This window comes from Parasteatoda tepidariorum, chromosome 5, assembly GCF_043381705.1.
Source record: "Parasteatoda tepidariorum isolate YZ-2023 chromosome 5, CAS_Ptep_4.0, whole genome shotgun sequence".
NCBI classification, from domain to species: domain Eukaryota; kingdom Metazoa; phylum Arthropoda; class Arachnida; order Araneae; family Theridiidae; genus Parasteatoda; species Parasteatoda tepidariorum.
The window spans coordinates 60,919,852-60,940,713 of NC_092208.1; the positions used below are offsets into that span (position 1 = coordinate 60,919,852).

The window sequence follows — 20,862 nt, forward strand, 5'->3', positions numbered from 1 at the left end:
ATATATTTTATATGTAATATACAGAATTAAATTTATGTGTTTCGTCTATCGGAAAAGGTTTTTAACCCTTTTTATGTGTATTTTATAAATATATTTTACACGTAATGTACAATATTAAATATACTAGCTTCTACTTTAGAAAGTTTCTACTAAAATTGTACGAGGATATAAGTTGATACCGTATGTTTTTCGTGTATCGAAAAAGGTTTTAAACTTCAATTTTTTAAACATTTTTTATGAGTATTTTATAAATATATTTTACTCATAATATAAAATATTAAATATACTAGCTTCAATTTTAGACAGTTTGCATTAATATTGTTCGAGGTTATAAGTTGATACTGCTGTTGTTATTAGTGTTTCGTAATAAGTTGATATAAGTTTTCCGGGTGTCTGATGTTTTTAAAGTTATATTTTTTAAACTGTGTTTATTCTTTGACACAATGTTTCACTGTTCTCGATGAAAGAATTGATCATTATGATATCATTAATAATTTTAGTGTTATACTAAAAACAATATTTTTTATTTTAGTTGTTATACTAAACAAACGAGCATTTCTTTTTATATAACGATAGTTTATGGGAATTAGTTAATTTAAATTCATTTTATGATCAAGTTATCTTCCTATTTTCTGTCTAAACGCTTTTAGTATGGTAATGATTTGTAAAATTTGTGATATTTTCCTTTTTGAAATCTATTAACCTATACCAATTTTTGTTATTTAACGACTTCATTGCAAGATTAAAGCCCGAGTCTTATATATCGGGGCACAAAAGCCAGACTTTAAAAAATATTCAGGTAAATTACCTTCTTGTCGACTCACTCAATAATCTTGAGAGCAATGATACGCAGGTAAAGGTAGAGTATTGTATAGGAGAAGGCAGATGAAAGGCGGAGAGAGGTAGATGAGGAAAGGGGTGGGGGACTATCAGTATTTAAGGTTTCCCTGGAAAAGCTGAAATCAATGTAGATTAGAGCTAGAAGCCGGTATGATGCACTTTCTGCATAAATCTCACCATTATGATGGCCGACCATAACCATTTGTTATGAAGATGTATTTCAGACGTTAATGGTGGCTTACCGCACTTTATCCTAATGGCTCATTGTGAGCAGCGTGTTTGTCTTGATAATGAGACGAATCCGAAGTGAGAGACGAAAGGAAGTTTTGCACTGTATCAGTGGCAACGGTCTGGAAGGATGATTGGTGTGCATTTGTTTCTACTGACGACTGATGACGTAACAGTAATAGGATCGTTTTGCGGATCTTTAGTGGAAAAAGAATATGCCATTTACTTACTTATGATAGTTGGCAACGGGGAGATGATTTACTTGATTTAGTTCGTGGTATGACAGGCGGCTTTTTTGCAGATTGCAAAGCTCTTTTATATTTAATAGTAATTAAGATTGAATAGTGTGATTAGAATATTTGATTAAGTTCGAATTTTGGTATTGGATTAGAAGTTAAAGAGAATACTTTTGTTTTCTCGTGAAAGCAAGGAACATGGCGCCGATGGAAAATAATCTGTTAGAATTTACTCTAAAAGTAAATTTTTTAATTAAAATATTAATATAAATATTAAATTGAATATGGTTACGGTAGGTGGTAGTAAAACGAATCATAGGAATAGATGTTCCAGTTAAAAATTATAACATTGAGGAACATTTTTCAGAAAAAAAACGCTTTTTTTAAGACACTAATTTGAGAGATTAAAAAAAAAATGTTAATTTACATATGCATGAAAATGAAGTTAAATTTCGTATAACATGGCTTAAGATTGATTCAAAAGTTAAAGCCGGTTAACTTTCATAAATCTTTTATATTTAAATTATGCAAAAAATTGAAATCTTTCGGGTTTCCTAGACTATATTTTAAGCGTAATACTTCAAAAACACGTTGTCGCATAATTATCACAATAATTTGGAAGGATTAACAAAGCGATCAAAATTAAAGCTATCTGAAAAATTGATGAGGTAGATAATTTTTTCCCCATAAGTCTGACAATGCTCTTATTTTTAATGAAAGATTCTAGGTTATTCTTAAAAATTAAAAAAGTTTTATTTTAAGTTTTTTCAGTTTTTATTTGTTTTTATAATATTATTAGACATTTTTAAAGGATTTATTAATTTATATTTCTAAATTATAAAAAAAAAATATTCCGAAAAGCTTGGATAAAGAACTTTCAGTGTCATTAGTCAAAACGTAGATAAGCATTATAAAATATGAATTAATAATGATAATGTAATATGAATAATTAAGTATTCTATAATGTTCAATAAATTATGCATTCCTTGAAATTCGTTTATTAGTAAATACTTTACAATTCCATTAATTTACTTCATAACGATAATACTTCATTAATGAGTTTCAGAAAAATATATTATTTTTTTACATTTAAGAGTTATACGATTATTCCATAGATAACCTTGTCTCAGTTTTAATAAAATATTTTTTTCTTAATATTTGCTTATGTCACAAATAAAGCATACATGTACAAGATATTTATAATAAGTTTTATAACAAAAAACATTATAAAGTATATTATTAAAACTAAATTAATCGTAAAGATGAATTGAGTGTTTCATAAAATTAATTAATTATCATTCCTTTAATATTCTATTAATTATATATTTATCAAACTATTTTATTTAATGTATTATTCTTCTTTAAAATGATATCAATGTCAGTTAATGGTCTTTAAAATTTATATTATAAAGTTTTATGAAAATTATTAATAATCAAATTAAATTTCTAATAAAATGCTTTTAGAATCTAATTCAATAAACAAACGGCTAGAATCAGATAAAAATTTTAATGATTAAAGAAAGTAAGTTCGGGAAATTTAAATTAAATTGAAGAATTATTCAACGAAGGGAAATTAATTATTTTTATTTTTAACAGAAGCAAGTAGCCCCGTGATTAATGAGGTCTGAATGAAGAAAATGTCAAGATTTCTCTAAAATAAATTCTGAAGATTTTTACAGAGGCATGTTATTCTTGAAAATTTATTTTGAATTTCTTTTCGATTGGGAAGGAAGTTCCGTCGATAATGTTTAAAGTATTGCCATTTTTAACCCAACAGAGGCTTCAAGTACTTTTTTCCTTTTGTACAATAAAAGATTTTTTGGAATGTGTTTGTAAGAGTCTGATTCCGTTTAAGAAGACAAACTTTTCACAATTGCGTTATTTGAATAATTATGGAACACGAAGTAAGTAAACATTGTTCTTCAGAATAATTTTTTGGGAGGTTTTTTCTTTGATGAAATAGTAATTATTGTAGATTTTTTTATAAATTGTTTGGAAAAAGTTTCTTTTTGCATTAATATCATTGAAATATTTTACCTAAAGCGTATTTTTTGCTCTGAAAAATTCTGTACTTATCTTTACCGTTTATTACGATTTTATTATTTCGATACGTATTATATTATTTTGATAAATTAAAATTTGTTTTTATAGATTGTTAGAGTTTTGTTGAAAATTAAGAACACCAAATAAATTATCAATTAAATAAAAAAAAGGAAGTATAATGTGTTCTTTAAAAAAATGCCTACGTCCACCAATTTAGAATAAAAGAATATATGAAGAAGAAAAAATTGGAATCAACGGACAAGATATATTTTTTTTAAAAAAGTGCCTCGTTTTATTACTCTATAAAAATATTTTTAAAATCAATAGCTTTTTTCCTATTTTTTTCTCATATTTTTAAACTACTTGTACATAAAAAAAAGGATTGTTTCTTTTTTACGTTTTTATGTACATACATTGAATACTAAGCTTTTAAATCAAAATCTGATGTAAACAACACAGTTTGGTAAAAAAAATTATAGTGATTAAACATTCTTGGTAGAAAAAAAAATCTAATCAGAATGCACTTAAGTTCACAAGTTTAAAGACCAAGATATATTTTTTTAAAGGAAAAATTAGATAGCAGCATAACAGTTTCTTGTTTCCATCGTTTTTTTTATCTTTCTTTTTATTTATTTATTTATTATTATTATTAGAAAATAAATGTTTTCTGTTCTTTTTTTTCTTGATTTGTGCTCTTTCTCGGGTCTAAAAATAACAGGTTATATTTAAAATTTAGGTATCGATGAGGAATTTTTTGGCATTGTGGCGATTGGTATTTATTTTTCGACTGATTTTAACAATGTATACCATACTTTTTTAACCAAATTCTTTGCTACTAATGCGTGATTTATCAGGAATAAAAATTTCGCACAGCAGGATAAAAAATTTCAATTACTGTTCGCTTTTAATATTGCCATCTTGTAAGTTTAACGAATATTAAATCTAATAAATCCCTATTTTTTTATTTAAATTTCCGTTTTTAATATTAAAATCTTTTGATTACGAAATAAACAAAACCCAGTCATTGGAGAATTAAACTAAAGATGAGATGTGATTTTATAATTGTATGAGCAACAAACATAATAACACAGCGTCACCGATGTCTATTAAACATCAACCACAGCCACACAATTAAACTCTCGTCTGTCAACGCGTTACATTAAACTACCGTACTCCGTTTCTCCGGAGACATCCGGACCGTCGGAACACACTTGGTGAATAAGTTAGTCCGGCCAGACTAAGATCCGGCGAAACGTGATATGGACAGGGTCTTAAAGGCCCGCAGTGCATTAAGCTAAGGACAAGCAATGAAGCTCTCATAACGATTGGTGTATACAAAGGGGGTCGTGGTGGGGGCGTGCAGATAGAGCCCCAGCCAGGGCTATACGATACAGTCGATTAGTTTGGAAGCTGCTCAATATGCATGCAAATCCTTGAGAGGGAAGGGAATGCAAGTTGCATTAGGAAAGCCTCTGCTACGACTGAATCAGCATATCTTGCGCGTCCTTAGATGCATATTACTGGCATTGGGGCATATCTGGCAGTACGATTTGTTAAAGATTCGTTATCACGGATCGATGCATTAATGCCGGGTGGATGTGGTGCAGTGTGGGGGCAGGTTCGGTATTTTGACTTCAGTAAAGTAATAGTTGAGTTTTTTTTTCCAAATTTTTTTAGTGGAAAAAGTGTTTTATTTCTCCGTCAGCATAAATGCATTTTTAATCTTGGGAATCTTTGGTTGGCGTTCGTAAAACTTTTATTTTTATTCATTGCATAAAAAGTGTTACTTTTTACTTAGTTTATAGAAATGCTTAGGATGTAGCTACAGTATTTCAATTTTGCATAAGACATTTAATTTCTTATAATGAATTTTTTTAACAAATTATGTATTTTATTTTTAAAGGTAATATTTACTTGCATCGAAAGAGTCCACCCATGTTTTTTCCTCGTAAAAGCAAGGCTGTAACATAGAAATTCTACCGATTTCTTATTTCATATTTTATCTCCATCGATAAATAACTTGCCCAAAGTTTATTTGGAAAAACAAAATATACCTTTTAATCGTTACAACTTGAACTTAACTCGGAAGACAAAGCTTCTTAATGTTGCTTCTGTGGATTATTTCAAAGCATATCAAATCAAGATTTGAGTTAAATCCAGTGAAATACTTTGAAAACCTCTTATGGTCACCCTGAAGGCAACGGGAACAACTCTTATCCACATGCCACAATGATGATAATTTTTGATATCATTATAATCCGTACAGGACGGTACAAATTAAACTGGGAAGATTAAAGTTTACGAATTCACCAACAATTACTAAAATTCAACAATTGATAAGTTTTGTATGCAATTATTTAACTCATAAGAAAACTAATGTTTCTCAGTTTTGTATATTTTATTTCTTCATATAAAACAAACCAATATGTCTTTCAGATTTGCATGAATTTACTTTTATTCTTAAAAATATTTTTTTAAAATTTAAATACCGCTAATTCTTAAATGACTTATCGTCAATAAGTTTTTAAACTTCGTACTCTAAAAATAAATTTACTGAAAACCAAACAAAATAAATTACTTACACGCTGCTGCTTAAAGCTTACTCGAATTGAAAAATGCATTGGCAAATCGAAAAATGCTTTAGTTTAAATAAATCAACATTATTTTGAATTTCTATGCAAAGAGCTCGAGGGGAACGAAGAATGTCGATTTCAAGACACTCTTCTTTGCCAATGACTGACGGTTTTAAAATGGAACTACAACCTAGACGGAAGGTGCGGAGAAAACGGAAAAAAAAAGAAAACTTCGAATTTTCATTAATTAATAAAATTTAGCGGTAAAAAGATAGATAGTCTGCGTAGAATAAATCTAGACTTAGTCATGGAAGACTTCGACTAACTTTTAATTAGTTTTTGATACGATCCAAAGTTGCATGACACATATTCGTTTACTGTAGTTACCTTATCATCATTCGTTCCATTCCAACTGCTTGTCTATATTTTTTTTTCTAGATTTGAAAGGAAAAGAGACTAGAGATACTTTTTTTAAAAATAAATTTATTTTATTTAAAAAATGGCCTTAGAACTATTTCCAAAAGAATATTTTGAACTACGTAAAAGGTTTATTAGTAATCTCTTAAAAAAACTTTAGTTTTATAGCTGAAATTAATATATTTTGAGAAAAAAAAGAAATATAAATTTATTATTTTATAAATTTAATAAAAATATGTGCTGAAAGTTGTTTGTCTCATTTGATTATTTTATTGTACCATAAGGGATGAATATCAAATGATGATTAGAGCATATAAGTTAGTTTGTTGTTTTGTGAAATTTTTTTAAATATCGTCTGCCTTTTGACAGGAAAAATGTTTATTGCTATTTCAATAATGAGATTAGAATATAACAATTTGCACTTGAGAAAGTAGGGAATTTTTCAAAGTTTAAAAAACAGGAGCCAATTTAAATGTAGGAAAGTTCAGGCAATAGCTTATAAAAGTAAATAAAATAGCTTATAAAAATAAACAAAATGTCAGAAATTTTTTTAAAAAAGGTTTACTGAATAAAAATGTTTTTTCCATGTAAAGTTCTTTTTGTACGCAAATATTTCAGATATGATAAATAATAAAGAACGCTATTCACAATACATAATGTTTACTGATAATTTTAAGCAAACAATCTGGGCTACAATGTAATTTTTAATTCAATTTTTTCTAAGAGACGTAAATCCTGGAAATGAATATGATCAAATTCTTGTTCATTCCTTGTTGTATCAACATAATCCGTCAGAAAAATTCAGAGTTGTTTGAAGTGTTAACAAAATGTTTGTTGTTAATGGAATTTTTCAATTAGAATTGAATATATAAATATGTGTTGTAATGTACTGAATGTACTTCAATGCTTTCTACTTATCTTTTCTACAGTGTACTTCGAGGCAAATTTAATAACTGGATTTATTTTTAAACTTTAAGAGTAAAAAATATTGAGCTCTTATGCATGTTAAAAGTTTTGATTAAGCACTGTTTAAAAACTCATATCTGTAAAACATGCCTTATTTTCAGATGATGCAAGGAAATGTGCCAATAAATAAGCATATTTCTAAAATAATAAGTCCCAAAATATTTATAAAATAAAAAAAAAAAAAAATTTAGATACAAATTTGCAATCAAAACTTAATTCGGCGATCTAGTGGAACGAAAAGTTGTATTTTTAGGATTAAGTAAAGAATGAAAAATTTTATAAACATGTTTAGACAATGTTTTAAATATCAATACTCATAAATATAAATAATTTCATATCATAAGTGATAAAGAGATAAAAAATTTAGAGAAAAAAAATCAGCCAAATTGTCTACGCATTGCGATGAGTTGACAAAAAGAACANATAATATCAAATGATGATTAGAACATATAAGTTGTTGTTTTGCGAAATTTTTTTAAATATCGTCTGCCTTTCGACAGGAAAAATGTTTATTGCTATTTCAATAATGAGATTAGCATATAAAAATTTGCACTTGAGAAAGTAGGGAGTTTTTCAAAGTTTAAAAAACAGGAGCCAATTTAAATGTAGGAAAGTTTAAGCAATAGCTTATAAAAATAAATAAAATAGCTGATAAAAATAAACAAAATGTCAGGAAAAATTTGTAAAAAGGTTTACTGAAAAAAAAAATGATTTTTCGATGTAAAAGTTCGTTTTATTCGCAACTATTTCAGATATGATAAATGATAAAGAACGCTATTCACAATAAATAATGTTTACTGACAATTTTAAGTAAATAGTTTGGGCTACAATGTAATTTTTAATTCAATTTTTTTCTAAGAGACACAAACCCTGGAAATAAATCTGATCAAATTCTTGTTCATTCCTTGTTGTATCAACATAATCCGTCAGAAAAATTCCGAGTTGTTTCAAGTGTTAATAAAATGTTTGTTGTTTACGGAATTTTTCAATCAGAATTGAATATATAAATATGTGTTTTAATGTACTGAATGTACTTCAATGTTTTCGACTTATTTTTTCTACAGTGTACTTTGAAGCAAATTTAATAGCTGGATTTATTTTTAAACTTCAAGAGTAAAAAATATTGAGCTCTTATACATGTTAAAAGTTTTGATTAAGCGCTGTTTAAAAACTCATATCTGTAAAACATGCCTTATTTTCAGATGATGCAAGGAAATGTGCCAATAAATAAGCATATTTCTAAAATAATAAGTCTCAAAATATTTATAAAATAAAAAAAAATGATTTAGATACAAATTTGTAATCAAAACTTAATTCGACGATCAAGTAGAACAAAAAGTTGTATTTTTTGGATGAAGTAAAGATTGAAATACTTTATAAACATGTTTAGACAATGTTTTAAATATCAATACTCATAAATATAAATAATTTTATATCATAAGTGATAAAGAGATAAAAAATTTAGAGAAAAAAAATCAGCCAAATTGTCTACGCATTGCGATGAGTTGACAAAAAGAACATTATTTATCATTCCACCCAATTTATAATTCAATTCTTTTTTTCAATTAGAAACAGAACTCTCAGATCAAATCCAATATTCCCTCTGCTCGAAATAAACTAGTCAATCAGTCCAAATCGGAAAAAAAATAATACTTAATAAAAATGTTATGTACTTTGAAACTATTTTCACCCATCAGAGCCTGATTTTAAATTACTACTACGGGAAGATTAAAAAAGGAACGCAAATAATCAACTAAAAAAAGATGAGTTTTTTGAAAGTTTGTTTCCGAACCCTTTACCGATTTCTTAGTAATTTTCTTCAGAGATTCAAAGAAGATTGGTTTCCGCCGAATGCCAATAGCTTTCACAGGGACAGATTCCCTCCAATTTGAATTGCTGATTCACTACCGACCGAGAAATTACTTTAATTCTATTCTTTTTTTTATTTTTTTTAAAAGTAAAATAAAATACAATGTTTACTAGTTGCCTAAAACTTTTTTTTAATTGTGTGATTTAAAAGGTTATTTTTTGGGAATGATTTTTCGAGACGAATTTTCTCTTTTGCATATTCCAATTTTTAAAAATACTATATCGACTGTATCTTTCTGCAACTCTAATTTGAATAGCTATTATGTAAATAAAACTGCGCCATGAGAAGAAACTAAATATTTTTCTTTTTCATTGCAGAATTATTATTCTTTTTTGGCCTCGTGATAGGGGAATTTTTTTTTTTTACATTCTATTCTTAATGTCTTAGCAATATACTTCTTTTATACAAAAGGATTCTTAAAGTTTATTTTAAACTTAGAAGTTGAATTCTAAAATAGTTGAATAAAACATTTAATTAAATCCAAAACACATATTGGTCAAAAACTCTAACTAATATTTTTCTTAAATTGTTTAAAAATTTTTCAGTTTACAATCAGTTTAAGTTTTTAAAAAAAATACTAAAAAGGGTTTGAACATGACTCTGTTTTTTGAACTCATTTTATTATAACTCAATGTAATTAAAAAATAAAGTTTGGGTTATTACTAAAAAAATAAGCATTAAACTGAAACGTAATGACATCATCAGTATTAGAAAATATTCAATTAAGAACATTTTGTTACAGCACTTGCTTTTGATACTGGTGACATAGGTTCAAATCTCGGTCAAGGTTGATGGGTTCGTTATTTTTACGCCGGTGTTAAAAATTTAGAGTCTTATGAGAGTCAGATTAACCATGAGAAGTTTTAGTGACCAGATGTTGGCTAAAAATAATATAATTCGGGCGAAAGATGAAAGTATTTCATATCTGTCACGTGTATACTCTCATAAGCGGTTATAATGTAAGGTAAAATAAAAAAAAGCTAAATTTAAAATGACATAACTACGTTTACTGCACTGAGAAAAAAAGTTTGGTCAAAACTACCAGAATATGGTAAAATTTATCGCGTTTCTTGCACTATGAGATCTGCAAAAAGCTGGGTAATTTTTATCGAAGTACTTTGGCAATGATTCTGGAAAAATTAGCAATGAAATATACTTTTGTAATGTGTTATAACATTTGTTAAATGTTGTAAAATTTGGTAATTTCATCATGTTATCTAAGAGCATTGCATAAAAACCATTTATTTCGGTAAATTTACTTTTCAGTTTTGTACTAAATAAGTGGTAATAAGAACTATAATTTTGAAAACCAAAACTTCTGGTAAACAGTTACCATATGAACGGAAAAATTGCCAAATTGGTGGTTTAAATACCGTATATTTTGGCTTTATTAATCAGAATTACTTTTTCTTTTACAGAAATGCTGTTAGCATACAGTACGGTAATTTTACCAGAATTTTTTCTTCTTTTGCGAATATACGAGTCAAAGTAATGCTAACAGATGGCAAATATTTTATACCTCCCATTTCTGAAATTCAGAATTTTACTATTGATGAAACAAACGCAAAATCACACATTGAAATTGAAGAAAAAAAGAAAAGTGTGATTTGTAAGAAAATAAATGGTAAAAACAAACAATAAATTACCTGTTCTTGCGGAGGGCGTATTTTGAGCTATTGCTTTTGGGACAATTGTCTCCAGAGAAAGAAAAATTATAAATAGGATTGTCGTTAAATGGTGCCTTTGATTAAAGATCCTTAAAACTTTGTCTGAGAGCCACCTCCTTCGTCCTATCGTCCACCACATTTTGGACACTGAAAAAAAAATATAACAGTTAGCAGAGAACAGGTATCATATATAACACATACATGTGATAACAGGTATTACTTATCGTGAACTAAAATTTTGTTTAATGGATAACAGATTGCTTAGTTGTATCGTTTTAGGAGTAAGTTAAATTAATCATTCCTTTTCTACCTTCTTAAGATTAATACGTAAGCACGCGCATTAAATGATATGAAAAATAATGTATCAATGTAAATGGACAAAAATAAAATGTTATTTTCAAAACCATAAGTAAATTTTTATGAAAGCAATTATCTTAAATTGTTTTTTAACTAGTTTGTTAAAAAATATTTTTTTTTCTTCAAATAATTTTGAGAGAATAACAGTTTAGAAAATTAATTCGAAAGTGACTTAAAATGTTCTTTTTTGACAAAAGTTTTTAAAATTTTATATTTTTAAAAAGTATGCTGTAACTTATTTTGGGGAAGTGTTGGAAGCTAAAATTTAATAAAACAAATAAAATTTAGAACAAAGGAAAATAATATATACTACATAATACTACATAAATACAGAAAAGTTGTCTTCTGATTTATCAAGTTAATTTTCTAAGCAAATTTTTTTAACATTAATAACGGAAAATATAAGCATTCTGCAGCTTGAAAATATATTTCTTAACAGAGAAAAAGCATACATTTCTAATTTATTCGAGAAGTGATAAAAAACATTAAGCATTTTTATTATTTTTATTATTTTCAAATTTCTTATAAAAACATTTATTTTAAGCGGAGATTTTTCAAACTAATTTTATTCTCTTTGCTCTGTGTTATTGATTATATAACCAGGGAAAAAACTGCTCAGNTTTTAACAGAGAAAAAGCATACATTTCTAATTTATTCGAGAAGTGATAAAAAACATTACGCATTTTTATTATTTTTATTATTTTCTAATTTCCTATAAAAACATTTATTTTAAGCGGAGATTTTCCAAACTAATTTTATTCTCTTTGCTCTGTGTTATTGATTATATAACCAGGGAAAAAACTGCTCAGAAGACTATTAGATACTGCGAGCAAACAAGAAAATAGTAGTTAAAACTAACGTAAAATGCATTGAATTAAAAAAAAAAAATTATTTTTTTTCTCAACCAAATCTTTCAATAGATTTGAATGATTACAAATGTGATTTTTGCGTGCCTATGAGCGAGCCCTAGGCAATTACATCCAGACCTGGATATCATCCAGAAAACCCAATAAAAGTATTAGAATTTTACTTCTAAAAAGCACTAAAGCCTGTTTGATGAAAGAACAATTTAAAGAAAAAAAGATCCTGGAAAGCGTTCGCCCGTTAACAACTTAAAGAAGACAAACTTCGGCACTGATAAGACAAAGCCAGAAAACGTGCAGTTATATTTAATTAGACCGAATTAAATGGCGATAGCAACTTTAATTAAGAGATCTTAACTTAAACCGAAACATTACTAGATTTGTTTGGAGAAGAGCTTTAGAGAATTTTCTTTTCTTAGCAAAACAAGAAGAGAATATTTAGAAGAGTTTTGAAGGGCTTCTACAAAGTGTCGATGATTGTTATGGAGCTGGAGCTTTTTTTCTTCCTGTAACGGAGCTTATTTATTTAAAACGTTAGAAAAAGTTAAACACAGCCTATGCGCTTTGTATTTTATTTGCGATGCATAGAACAGTGAATTTTTATTAAGATAATAAGGAGCGATAGGACTTTGGCAAAGAATTAATCAATTCGGCGATGCACGTAGATTGAAATAAGTACGTGAAATCGATTCTTTTTAATGAGGAGTAAAACTATATATTTTTTGCTTTCAGAAAAAACTTTTTCATCTAAGGAATTTGGTGAGGAATGCTTAAAGGGATGCTGTTTCGATTTGCAAACAACTTTGTAAAAGACAGGTAATAGAACCATTTGGTTAAAACTACCGTTTTGATTTCTTGATTTTATTTTTTTTTCTTCGCCAAGTTAAACGATTAGTGTTTACGTTAAAAAATCTTTTCCATTCTAAATTTTGTATAGAGATTTTTAAACGCTACGAAGTAAAGATGTTGAGATTGAAATTAACTTTGGCTAGATATTGGTTTGATTAAGCTTCTTCTTAAGCAGTGTCATTTTAAAATTAAAAAAGTGGTTCAATTGAGAATAAATGGTAAAAAAGTTGTTTATTCTTGTAAAAAGATTATTTATTTCGCAAAGTAATTATGAACAATAGGCAAAATTTCTAAGACAAATGTGTACCTATGCGCAGTTATATTCTTAAAAAAAAGTAAGTTAGTTTAAATTCACACCAGATTAGGAATGTAGCCATAGATATAAAGGTAGCTTATTATATTAGTCTCTATATTAGTCCCTGATTGCAGTAAATTGAAACGATTTTATGGTTCAATGAGCTAACATTTTTCTAAATATCTAACTCTTTCAGAGTTCGCCCTTTTAAATTTTGCCTTCCCATAAACTTCTGAATACCGGCAGCTATAACCAACCATAAGTAAAATCAAACGTATTAGACAGTACCTATGACAAACTGCTTGCAGTGTTGTGTAACGGCAAATTTAAGAATTACAGGTATTATCTCAAAAATGATATAAAATAGAGGATAACAGTTTAATGTTTATTATTAATGGAGAAACGTGCATGCAGACATACTCATATTGGCACTAATATTTCAAGCTTTGAAGTCATAAAATTTACAACTTCTACTCGTTGCTTTTATTACGGTTTTACTGAGAGAGTATTAATATTGTTTTGCACATTCTTTTCAACTTAACAATTTTTGAAATATCATCAAACGAATAAGTATTTTCCCTTAGTTTAAATGTCTAGATAAAGATACGGATGACTTTATTTTGTTGGAAATTTTCTTATATCTTGTAACGGCTTTGCAAAACCAGAATCCAAATATAATTACTTATCTGAGTTTTTTTTTCATGTAAAATTGCGTTTTGCGTACTCTTATTCATAGGGGGAGATGGATTAATTGGAGTTCTCAAATTTATTAAGTGTACCAGGAAAATAATTAGTACATATATTTACGAAAAGTTGAGTTTTGAATGAACTTAACTTCGACAACTCAACTTCTATTGCAAGATAATTAAGACTATTCATACCACTTTTTAACGTTCAAAAAAATATTGCAAAATTAATAACTTAAAAACAAACAAACAATAATTAATTAAGGTAATTTTTTGCTATATTAAAAAAATTACCGGTTTTGTTGCAATAAAGATAATTAAGCTTATAAGGAATTAATTTAACATTTCAACATTAAACATTTAAAGAATTAATTAAATTTATAGTGTATTTATCCCTAAAATTATTCTTATTCCAACAACAGTTGAACAAATCTCATTATCACGGGAAGCTAAATTTTTAAATCATAACACAAGACACCATTTGGTAAAGTTTGCGCACTAACATAAAACAAGGGTCATTTTCCCAGTTGGAAGTATTAGTAAATCAGGTCTTAACACCCCTACATTGGCAAGGGTTGCGTCCCTCCTTTTCGGCAGTCTTTTCAATTAAGGAAAGAACAGCAAGGAAAATCGGTACCACAGCTATTCGATGAGGGGTGAATGGTGGACGGGGTCGGAGATTGCGATCCAGATAGTCAGATTACGAGTCCGGTCACGTCCGGGGGATTGCCGAGAAACTTTCATGTGTAGTAATATAAATAAGTAACTCGTAATCGATACGAGTACGAAGACCATAGATTGTTTGAAAGCTGAAATCAGTAATGGGCAGACGACTATGCATCGACAGTTAGTTGAAGTAAAAATTATCTTTGAAGTGATATTGGGGAAATTTACTCAAAATCGATTTTAATCTTTTGAGTTGGTATACGTCAAATAGTGTATTGATTTTAAGACACATCTTACTGATAATAACACAAAGTGTATTAATTCGGAACCGTAACGTAATCGGAATATCTGGAAAAATCTAGAGTATTGTTTGTTTCTGGAACATCTGGAATATTGTTTAACATGTTTTGCAACTTGGAAAAAAAAGAAAAATTGCATTCCATAATACTCTGTGTATTTCCTTCGCATCAGCACCGTTTTAAATATATGTGTTTAATGTACAATATGTACATCGTTCTTAATATACATTCTTATTTAAAACAATCAATACACATCCATAAAGTAACAACTATAATAACCGAATATAAACGATTATAGCAGTGCTAATTGTAGTAACAATTAATCAAGTACATAAATAGATTAGTGTAACACGAGCAACTTTTTCCAAAATTCAAAATTTCAAGTAGATACGAAGCTGTCCCCATGTTCCATTTTTGGAATAATTCTTTTGGTCAAATTAATGAAAAGAAATTAGGCTTGGAACATCATGAAAACTTCAACCTGAAACCGAATATATTATATAACTTAGAATTACTAAGAAAACATTTATTGTAAAATTATCGTACTGAATGGTAATAAAATTTCTAGTAAAAAAGATCATAATTATGGTAATAAAAAACAAAATTTACGGTATTTAAACCATTCATCTGGTAATTTTTACATTCATTTAGTAACAGTTTATCGGGAATTCTGGTTTTCTAAATTATATTTTCTAAATTATATTCTAAATTATATTATCACACATTTAGTAAAAAATTCAAAACTGAAGTAAATCTAACCGATTAAGCAGTTTTTATGCCGTGCTCTAAGATATTTTGATAAAAATTACTAAATTATCCCAAATTTATCATTTTTTATCACATATAATAAAACCATATTTTATAGCGAGTTTTACCAAAATCATTACTAAAGTGCTTCGTTAATAGTTTTCGAGTCTTTTGGTGTTCCCATTGAATCAGAAATGCGGGGAATTTTATTATATTCTGGTAGTTTTGACTATACTTTTTTCACAGTGTAGGGTAGAAAATTAAAAAATATATGCACATTTGTATATGAAAATTAAGCTTCTAGATTCTGGGAACTTAAATGTTACAACTTTAACTTCAACTTATTTATACTTTAAATGTTGCTTTAATTTTTTATGGAGACTGCATGCACCATAAAAAGTACCCGGAAAAAGAGAAATAATGCAACGATGTCTAAAGAAAAAAAAATTATCTTAATGACTATATATACATGCGTTCATTTAACACTAAAAGCTGAGCAAAATTTATCTTAAACATATGGCATGATATGCCTACATCGAGAGTCGTTTTGCTTCTTTTTTGTTTTAGATACGACAACATTACACGACTAATATTTTTTCATTAAATACCCACGCTTAATGTCGAATACATATTTCATTCCAGCCATAAACTCACCGGAAAACAAATATACATAGGGTCTAAACTCGTTTGAACTTCCTTTAATAATTAATAAAGGCTTAAGGACCTTGTGTCCGCCCTGTTATGGTTGAGCATGACATATAAATAAAAGGATTATTCACTTTTTTTGTTTGTTTATTTTTCAAAGAAAATTCTAAGAGAAATATTGCTTTCACGGTGAAATGAGTGTTTATTTCTTTCTTAGAATGGTTATTGCATTTACACAAGACTGTCAAGTTTCGTGTTGAGTTGAGTAGTTTGGGTTACGAAGTTAAAATCAATCTTCGTTCTATGCGTGTAGAATATATGACGTAAGGCGAGTAAGGTCAGCACTATGTCATGATTTTGACATAAAACGTTTGTTACAGATCAAATGAATATTTACAAGATACGAGAATACTTATGACGAAATGTATAGTTTTTTCTAGCAATTGTTTAGATCGATATAAACTCATGTAAGTAACCGTAACTTGTAATAAAATTGTAATATTGTTTATATAATTGAGCGCATCATTGCCGAAAGACGATTTCAGACTTAGAGATCGTGAGTTATCATTTTTACACACGAGCTATACTTACGAAGGAACCGGAGGATTTTTCTTATGAAAACAAATAAATTTAATTATAATTTTATTTACAATACTATAATTCGGTTTCTGCGATGCAAAGTTAAACTTTACAAAAAATTTTAAAGAAAAAATAAAAAGATTTTGAAAACTCGAACAATTTTGAAAAAAAGAATTAAGTGGTCTTATAATTATGTAACTTTAAAAAAAATATAATTATGCAGATTTAAAAAAAAAATATTGGTGGTGAAATTAACTAAATTTCTTTTCATTTATTTATTTATTTGATAAAATGTAACTTTTTGCAATTGCCCAATTATTTTAAAATTATAGATTTCATGTAGTGAACCATAAAAAATTAGTGATATTTGGGATGGTTTTCTGAATTCTACACAGTTTTTAAAAGTATGTGTAGCTTTTTATGTGTACTTTTTATGTTTATATTTTTATGTGTATTTTTTAAATTGTCTTTTTTGTAATTTTAAGTTTAAAAATTTGCAAAAAAATGAGTGATATTTGGGATGGTCTTATAATCTTGTATCACCCTGTACCAACACAATTAATAGTTTTCTGAATTATAAACAGTTTTTAAAAGTATGTGTAGCTTTTTATGTGTACTTTTTATGTTTATATTTTTATGTGCATTTTTTAAATTGCCTTTTTTGTAATTTTAAGTTTAAAAATTTGTCATACATTACAGAACAGATATTGTACTATTGTAAAAATAATTATTTCTGCTACATTTTAAAGAATAAAAAAGGAAACTTTTATATTAATCTGAAAACATATGTAGTCCGTGGATCGAGATTCAGACAGAAAGTAAAAGTTTATTAACGAAAAGCAAACAAACACATACAAATTTAAAAAGAACGCCATCTGGCGGTATAAAAAGAAAAAGACTTCGTAGCTATCCTTCCCAGGGAATGACAACAATCTCCCCCTGCGANTTTTATCACCATAATTTCTGTAGTAAATAATACTTTGAGCAGTAAATGTTTGAATAGAAAAATGAAAACGATAACGTCAAAAATAGGAAGGAAATAAATGAAGGAAGTCAAAGAATAAAAACAGTGTCTAATTCCTGATAAAACCAACTCGCAGCAAGACAAGCGTATTACATTATTCCCAACTGACCGGAGATCCCTAAGACGACAGTAATTTTTTCATCCCCACTGTATTGAGTTTCATCCAACAAACAATGAACGCATTGTTAATTATGAGATGAAGTACCCATTATGAAGAAGTCAAATACAACAAGAACAAGGAAAAAGCAACCACACAAGGCCAGCTGACATACAATCATAGCGTTATGATGATGAAAGTTGGAGTTGCTGCTACGCCAGAAGCCCCAAACGCCATTTTCTTTTTTTCAAGAACTATATGCACTTCTAAGAAAAACCTCGGATGAAAGTTTTAATTTATTTCACTTCTTTTTTGAAACTGAAGCTAATGTATTAGCTCAGAGAGATGACTGATTACTAACACATTCTGAATGTCTGAATGCTTTATGTTAGATTTAAAAGGACTTAAAGATGAGTAAAACGTCTGTTGAATGCTTATTTATTACTGGATTAAACGCGTTCAGAGATTCATCATCATTTTTCAACAGAGTTTTTTGTCGCTCATATAAAAAATGTACATTTAGTTTTTATTGTAGAAAAGAGGAAAATGTTTTTTTTTAAAGTAATTCATCAAAAATATTCTACGCAACAAAAAAAAAAGAAAAAAAAAAGAAAAGATAATTATTTTCAGCTTCTGTTGTATAACATTGATTATTTAGTAACAGAGTTAAGGGGTCTAAATGGTTTTAATTTCATAAAAAAAGCACTTAAGTACAACTTTTTTGATTTTCTATAAGTTATTTAAAATTTTTTACTAGAGTTTAACATAAGCACTGATATTATTTAAATGCAAGCACTTCTGTAAAATATTATCGGGAATTTTCGAAATTTAATTTTCTTTATATCTAAAAATTGATGAAAAAATGACATACTATGAAGCCTTGTGCATAGCATAACCTTGAAGCATGACTTAAGTCACAAAAATCATGATAACGAAATAAATTTTAATAGGTAGTCTTTTTAAAACCATTTTAGCTCAAAAAATTGAAATTAAAAATATTTTTAAGTGAAAAAAAAACACAACCTTTTTTGAAAAGAAAAAGATTTTTTTGACTAAAAAAATATAAATATTTTCCCATTTCAAGAGCTAGAATGAATTTACGCAATACACAATACTTCAACAATAACCAAGTTTTAACTTAATGGGTTTAATAGTTATTGAAGAAAACAGATTTAAAGATAAAACTTTAAATAAATAACTGACAAAGCAGACGATTCCAATTTAAAAAAAGGGTGTGTTATGTATTGTTTTCAGTGAGTCGATTTCAGTATTTTTGCTGTAACTTTGCCTGTTTTTAGAGTATTATCTTATGCTTGGCGTCAAGTTGCTCAAAATAAGACAAGTTGTATTTGGATATTTTTTTTCAAAGAAAAGGAATCGAAAATTTTGTCAGGAAAAATCCCTTAAGTGGCTTTGCGTTGTCTTCTTTTAAAGTAAACAATAAAAACATAAAATTTTCTAAGGCATAAAACGAAAAAAAATTATATCGTTCAAAAAGTATTCGCACATTTTCAGTGTTAAATAATGACACTCATACATCGATAAGGTGAAATATTTTTTTGTGCAGAAATACTGCATTTACATTGCTGATAACTGCACATAGATGTCTCGAAATCATACTTTACTAGATAGCTAGTAAACTATTTAACGAATCAGTAGATATGAGTGAAATCGTATCGGGTAGTGGTTAAAATCTGTGATACTTAAACCATTATCATCATTTGAAGGTGTGTTTAAGAAAAAGGAAACATATTTTTTATAACCAAAATTCCCCTTTTCTAATTATCCAGGTTTTTAAATTTATTTTGAGGTTATTGCTATTAACATTATAAAAACAAGCTTATTACAGTTATAAGCTCTTAGAATAGAATTTCATTTAAATTTCAGGAATTGCATAGTGCTGCAATTGCATTTATAATATTTCATTGAATTAATTATTATTTAAATAAATTTGACTCTTATTCAACATTATCAAAAGGTTTTCGTTTTTTTGACCCCTTTGACTCAATCAATTATTTGAAGTGTCAAGAAATAAATAAACAGTTTTCGTTACGTTATCTATAATTGAAAAATTATAATTCTTTTACCACTAAAATTGATATTTACAGGTTAAAGTAACTTAATTCACAAATAGATCAGTTTCTTTGATAATTTGTTGCACTTTAAAGCTTTGTATTGCTGAGAAAAATTTTACTCGAGTTATGTNATTATTTAAAATTTAAATTTTTTATTAGAGTTAAACATAAGCACTGATATTATTTGAATGCAAACACTTTTGTAAAATATTATCGAGAATTTTCAAAATTTAATTTTCTTTATATCTAAAAATTGATGGAAAAATGAGATACTATGAATTCTTGTGCACACATTTCAAGCCACAAAAATCTTGATAATGAAATAAATTTTAATAGGCAGTCTTTTTTTAATCCATTTTAGCTCAAAAAATAGGAAATAAAAAATATTTTTAAATGAAAAAAAAACTAACCTTTTTTTTAAAGGAAAAAGATTTTTTTGACTAAAAAAATATAAATATTTATCAATTTCAAGTGTTAGAATGAATTTAAGCAACAAACAATACTTCAACAATAACCAAGTTTTAACTTATTAGGTTTAATAGTTTTTGAAGAAAACAGATTTAAAGATAAAACTTTAAATAAATAACTTTAATCAACATAAAAAGACGATTCCAATTTATAAAACGGTGTTATTTATTGTTTTCAGTGAGTGGATTTCAGTATTTTTGCTGTAACTTTGGTTGTTTTTAGAGTATTATCTTATACTTGGTGTCAAATTGCTCAAAATAAAACAAGTTGCATTTGGATATTTTTTTTCAAAGAAAAGAAATCGAACATTTCGTCAGGAAAAACCCTTAAGACCCTTTAAGTGCCCTTGGGTTGACTTCTTTTAAAGTAAAT

At 27.5% G+C, this 20,862-nt stretch overlaps 1 protein-coding gene across 8 annotated transcripts in view; it reads right to left on the reverse strand.

Moving 5' to 3' along the window:
- Positions 1–20,862, reverse strand: part of LOC107440397 (irregular chiasm C-roughest protein) — a 437,750-nt gene that overhangs the window by 66,713 nt on the left and 350,175 nt on the right. For all 8 annotated transcript variants that reach the window (XM_071181525.1, XM_071181523.1, XM_043046457.2 and 5 more), the window contains one exon: positions 10,820–10,987. In XM_071181525.1, coding sequence (XP_071037626.1) covers positions 10,820–10,987 — 168 coding nt within the window. The remainder of the gene's footprint in view (positions 1–10,819; positions 10,988–20,862) is intronic.